Raw genomic sequence first — 6,495 nt, 5'->3', positions numbered from 1 at the left:
TGACCAGTAACGGGATCGCAACCCTCGGTGTCGCACCTGTACCGGGGACCGGCAACGGGATTGCAACCCTTGGTGTCACGCCCGCATTGCGCTCAGCCAGTGAGTGGGAACCGGTCTCCACATGGGATCCAAACCCTCGGCGGGAGTGCCGCCGTGCTCCCAAGTGGCGCACTCTCCAGTGCGCCACCGGGCCGGCCCATTATTTACACTTTTAAAAGGGATTTATTTGGGCTGGCCAGTAAGCTCAGTTGTTTAGAGTGTAGTGTCCATAACACCAAGGTCCAGAGTTTGATCCCTGTTACTGGCCAACTGCCAACAGAACAGGAGGATTTATCTGAGAAACATATAAAAACATAACAGAACACTTCATAGGCGACTTGACAAAATAAAATAGGCAATAATAACATATTTCACAAGCATAAACACAACAAAGGTGTACTAACAACAGTCACACAAATTTAACAGTTATGAACAGCAAACCATATTCATAAAGAAATAGGTCAAAAAGCAAACTGTATAAAAGGCGTGACAATATGGTTGGTAACTATGTGCACCGAGCTTTATAACGGCAGTCATCTGAAATACCCTGATAGACAACCTAAGTCTTTTGATGAAATCTAACGATAACCATGATGGGTCACTACCACACATGCAGTTACCCAAAGAGCCGTAGTCTTGAGACCACCTTTTGCAAATGCAGGTGTACAAAAAGGAAATCTCTTCATTTATTGAGTAAGTTTCAATGTTTATATATGAACGCACAATGCTTACACAAATCAACGTTGTGATAATGCACTTCCATGGAGTCAAATTTGAAAGAAAAAAAGGCATAAAACAAATTAGAACTCTCTAAAACTCTTACTCAATGTATTAGAAATGATGCAAAGATGAAATACATAGCATAGCAAATTGTAAAAAATAATGCTGACAATTTAAAATAGTGGAAAAAAAACTAAAAAAAAAAAAGAAACAGAAAATGTGACATACAAAAAAGTGTATTACAGGGATAGATAATGGGCAATTGCACAAAGGTAGTCCATAAGACCTGGCAAACTTCACAAACATTAACTATATTTTTAAGTCTATTTCAGATTTTTGATCTTTTGGAATTGTGATTTTCGGGATTTTAGACGTTAAGGATTTTGAGCTTTGGGTATTTCAACATTCGGGATTATGGCACTTGCGACTGTGTCTTTTGGGATTACAATCCAAACCCCCAAAATAATAGCATTTAGCTCAAGCAAGGTATACTCACCATACTCTGTCCAGTCGAGTATCATCTAAAATGCTAAGCACAGTTCTGGGTACTATGTCTAATGACAATGAGCAACTAGAGTCAATTAAGACAAAAATGACCATGGCTGAAGGATAAGAGTTACATTATCTAAGAATGATTAAATAAACTGGGATTATTTACTCTGCAGAAGAGAAGAGAATGTGTTGTGGGAGAAGGGGTCAACAGGGACATGATAGCAGTCTTCAAATATTTGAAGGGGCCACTCACGTAAAAAAGGTGTTATACTTGGAAAAAGCAAAATATAGTGGTAACAGCAAAGGCTTTGATGTATAAAGACCTACATTCAAATCCTGGCTCGATCACTTACTGCGTTATTTGATGCTCGGAGAGAGATAAAGTTTCCTTAACTAGAAAATGATACCTACCTCATAAATGTGTAAAAATTAAATGTAATTAAATGCAAAATGTTTATCAGCTGCTTGGCATAGTCTGACGCACTATGATGCACAATAATGTCAGTTCTGTTCCCTAAACTTTTCTGAGTTATTCTAGAACAGTGTTTTTCAAACAGAGTCGCAACCCATTAATAGGTCACAAAATCAGCTTAGTGGGTAATAACTCGTTTTTTTCTAACTGAAATAAAACAGCAGAGAAAATATTATAGCATACCACTCATAATAAAAGTAACCATTGTTTTGTGAAACTTTCATTTCAGTTATTCACATACATGTGTGTACTAGGCTATAATGTAAAATGTATTTCTTATCATGAAGCTAGGTTCCCCACCCCAAAAAAGTGTAAAAGTCAGTGCTGTAGAGCACTTTTTTCTAAGTGTGTTCTTTAAGATACTAGTTCCTTGGGAGCTCAATTAAGTTTAGGAAACAAACCATACCCCTTAGAGATTTACTATATTCAGTATCCATTAGGCTCTCAAAGAATTCCAGCATTAAGAAACCTATCTTTTGTTGAACCCAGGTTTTCCCCACATTTTTTGACCCCAGAATACACTATTATTTTTTCACATAATACTTTATGATACCATCAGGACTAGCATTTTGTATGTACAGCTGGGGAAGAACATTCCTCTAGATTAAAAAGAAGGTACAATGGGTAGAAGTTGCAGAAGGTAGATTTTTCACTTGCTAAGAAAGAAAAAACTCTTGACTCTAGGAATCTTCCTGCCACTGACACACACTTCCTCCAACTTATACCCCAAATACATACCTGAAAGCATTTTAAATATGATTTATCCAAACTTCAATTTACACAAGTCTTTTCAGAAAAAGCGTAGGATATCTATAATATCAAGATATGAAGTCAGGATCAAAGCAGTAAGAAGGAATCATCTGGTCAAAAGAAACTCCTGACTTTACCTTTACAAACTCTATGCTCAGAAACCAAAGCAGCCAAAGACTTAATCAGCTTCTCCAAGCAGAGTCAATGTGTTCTAATAATACATAATCTAAAATAGGCTGATGAATGCAACTAATCCTCATTATTCCGAGCACCATTATCATCATCACTCAGAAGAGGCACGTGACAGTATTTAGATGATTCCGGGTTCTTTTAAAGTGCATACATACCCAGGATTCCTCTGGGAAAATGAGATTTCACACTTATATGAAAAACTGTCACTACTACAGTCAGTTCTAATAGTATTTGGTATCGCCTGGCAATAAAATAAAGGCTTGACATCATATATTCGCTTACGAATACCCCTAATTCTGCTCTTGTAGTTGTCAAAGCATAAAATGCCCTTCACACTCTTTCCTCACCTATAAATTCCAAAGCCACCTCCTCCTAAAAGTTTGTCCCAACTACTTTGGACTACTATTTTCTTTCCAGTTTCTGAGCACTGTCAGTACTTTTTGTTCTATCACTCTCTGGGCAATACATTTCGGCAATACACTGAGTGCATCTTAGGTTATTTAACTGCATAAAACTTAGCTCTCAACAAGATTGTAACTGCCTTAAGGACAGTGATCAACACTTAAGGATCTTCAGAATCTCCCACTACGTCATGTAAGAGCTCACAAAATGTTTCTTGATTTAAATAACTAGGCTTAAGAGTAATAGCAGCTAGTCTTGGAGAGTTTACAATATGCCACACCCAGTGCTAAAAGCGTACCTGAATTATCTCACTTAATCTTCACAACTCTACAGAGTTAAGAACTATTATTTTCTCCATCAAATAGGGGAAGAAAGTGAAGCTCAGAGTAACCTGCCCAAGGTCATATAGCTAGTAAGTGGCAAAGCCAGGGCCTGAATCCAGGAAAAGTTCTCAACTACCTCAGAATAATGCAAAGTTCCAGCCCTACAATACCAGAGTTTCTGAAGGATTTCGATTTCACAAAATTAGAAGTTTCAATTTCAAAAGAGTAGAGACATTACAGCTAAAAGTTAAAACTTTAAAAAGGATGAATTAAGAGAAAGACAATTTTCCACAGACATCTTTATTTAGGTCGCAATAAAACATGAGGGAAAAAGTCTCCCATGTCCTTTCCATTTATGAAAGTGATATTAAGGCGTGGGTCACAATTTCATCCAGAAGGGGCTTAGGGCAATCCGGCTTTTAGATTTTTAAATAGGGCTCTTTTTCTCTTCCCCTAGGATGACATGGAAGTGTGAGGTGGAATGTGATAACTGTCAGTTCACAGCTTCGAAAAATGCCAGACCCAATTCTTGTTTAAAAAATAAGAGCCAGCGTTCTTCTCCCACCCTTGATTCTTTACACAAAGCAGCACCATTCTCTGCCCTCTTCACACAAAGCAAGCTTTACCCCACTTCCCAAAGGGGAGTGCTGATTCACACGGTCTCACCATCCCCGCCAGAAATATATCCATCTCACGCTGGCCCAAAACACTGACCGCTGCACAGACGCAGAAGACTCTGGTCTGCCCCCTCGCACGCAGCGATACTTCATCAAGCAGACCCCTCCCCGACATCCAAAATGCCCAGGCCACCATCCGAAAGCCGTATTTCACACAAAGCAGGATCCTTGCCTACAAAGCAGTTTCCCACCTCCGACTCCCCCCGCCCCCCACAGCGAGCAACCCTTCTCAAGCCGTGCCAACCCAACGGGGTCCAGAACCCAAGAGGGTCCACAACCCAGAGAACTAGCTATGTGTCCCTTTCCTTGGGCACTCCAGCTGTTCTTCCCGCAGCCAAACCACGAAAACCACGAGTCCCCGCCAGAGTAGACCCCGCTACACAAAGCGGGGCGTCCCACCAGTGGCCCCTCGGAAGACGCTCTCCGCTCCCGGGCCCGTCTCTGCCCAGCCCGGGCCGGCGCTCCAGGCTCACCAGCTCTCCTCCTCCTCCTCCCATCCTGACAGACGCTCCAGCTCGTCGGGCCGCAGCGGCTCCACCTCGTCCAGCAAGCCGCCCTCGCCCGCCGCCAGCAAAGAGGTGGCGTCCCGCAGCTCCTCGCTACTCGTCCGCCTCGGGCCCGACCCGGCCCCGCTGCCCGACTTGGTGCTGAGGCCCAAGGGGAAGCCCCGCGGGGACGCCGTGCCGGAGGAGGGAGTGGACCCGCCGGCCCGAATCGGGCTGCCGGGTCCGAGGGGGCCTGCGCCCTGCACCGCCCCCGAGCGGCTCCTCAGCTGTTCGTTCTGCTTCTCCAGCTTCTTCACCAGCTCCTGCAGCTTCCGCACCTCCTGGTCCGCGTTCACGTTGGAGTTAACGTCCTCCATCCCGGCCCCGTAGCCTTCGCCACCCGCTCGCACTCACAGCGACAGGGAACGAGCCGGAGGAAAAAGGCGTCGGCGTTGTCGCCGTTGCCGCCGCCGCCGCTCACTCTAGCCGAGGCGCCGGCATATAGTAGAGCCAGGCCCCACCGCCAAGGTCCCCCTAGCTCGGGTTCTCAAGCGCCGCTGGCCCCAGCCGAGCCGCCTCATCTGCGCCGGCTCCGGGATTGGGGGAGGCGGCGCCAACATCCGGCCTCTGCCGCCATCTTCCCTCCGTCCCTCCGCCCCGCCGCAGCCCTGCCCAGTCGGTGACCTCAGAGCGTCGGGGCGGACACGGCTGCCGCCTGGCTCTGAGAAGACCCCGCGCCGAGCTCGCGGCGGGGCGGGGCCATGGGCGGGGCCGGAGGAGCGGGGGCGGTTGTCCGGGGGGCCGTGAGCGCTAGGGGCGGGGCTTGTACCGGAAGGGGTGTGTCTGGAGCCTGGGCGGAGATGGGACGCTTCCCTGCAGGCTGGGGAGAGCGACTGCGGCCGCTCACGGACCCCGGAGCTTGAGAAGATGGGCTCGCGGCGGGCGGGGCCGAGATGGTGAAGCGGACTCTCGCCCAGCCCCGCGTGTTGGTCATGGATGAGAGGCGTGTAGTGTGTACTCCACCCCCAAACACGGGTGGGCCCTCAGCCGGGCCGCGGGGAGAGACAGTTTACTTCGTATGTTTGTTCAACACGTATTTAGTCGATGCTACTCGAAAGAGGAGATTGTCAGGGCTGGCAGGAGCCTAAGAGACCGACAGTGAGAAACCTGAATCCCGAAAGGTTAAGAGAGTTCTAAGGTCAAAATAATAACCGTATTTTTTGAGTGCTTACTACGGGCCAGACACTGTGTTAAGCACTTTTAAAGGCATTATCTTATCTGTTAAGACATTTTTCCCGAATTGAATTTTAGAGCACACTGGCACGGAAGCGGGGCATAGAAAACCGTTCTTCTCTCCTGTCTCTCTCGGTTACTTGATGCACCCTCTGCTCTTTGGATCGTTTTATTTGGAAAAACTTTTTCATAGTGTCTTGACTTTTTAAAAAGTTATGTATTAAGTGTATTTCAGAAACATATTAACAGGATACTGAAGAATGCCGAGAGATGTATGAATGTAAAAGATCTGCCTTCGATGGTACCCATTTGTAATGTCTGCTAATAGCCGCAAAACCAAACAAAACTTAAGTGCTTTGTTTTGATCACTTCATTGCCCTTCATATGTCAATTGTGAACTACTTGGCTTGTGTTTGCAGCTTTCTTCCAATTGCTTCCTCCACCCTCAGCTAACAGTGATCCAGTCTTATTACACGCGGGTGTGGACTCACATGACTTAACTTACTCCTACCCTGTAGCCTTTATGTGCTGTATTTTCCTTATCTAGACTATCCTACCTGTCAAATCTGATTTCTTAAAATCCATGCTCACCTATTCAGTGATAATTCTTTTGTGGAATTCCCGACAATTCCACAAACATCTAGTATTTTCTGCTTACTCTAGCATTACCTGATCAATAGTTCTCAACGGATGTTTGCACTCTTTAAAAA

The 6,495-nt window shown here is 45.5% G+C and overlaps 1 protein-coding gene across 2 annotated transcripts in view; it reads right to left on the bottom strand.

The window, feature by feature from the left end:
• Window positions 1-5,359, bottom strand: part of SLAIN2 (SLAIN motif family, member 2) — a 77,293-nt gene extending 71,934 nt beyond the window's left edge. Inside the window, exon 1 of one of the 2 annotated variants that reach the window (XM_008575465.1) lies at window positions 4,541-5,359. In XM_008575465.1, coding sequence (XP_008573687.1) covers window positions 4,541-4,929 — 389 coding nt within the window. In that variant the 5' untranslated portion in view covers window positions 4,930-5,359. The remainder of the gene's footprint in view (window positions 1-4,540) is intronic. The other variant, XM_008575463.1, reaches the window with a different exon arrangement.
• Between the last annotated feature and the right edge of the window lie 1,136 nt (window positions 5,360-6,495).

The sequence above is a fragment of the Galeopterus variegatus genome, unplaced genomic scaffold (assembly GCF_000696425.1).
Source record: "Galeopterus variegatus unplaced genomic scaffold, G_variegatus-3.0.2 Scaffold1193, whole genome shotgun sequence".
NCBI lineage: Eukaryota > Metazoa > Chordata > Mammalia > Dermoptera > Cynocephalidae > Galeopterus > Galeopterus variegatus.
The sequence above is the reverse complement of the archived record's forward strand: the minus strand, read 5'-3'. Positions and strand labels throughout refer to the sequence as shown.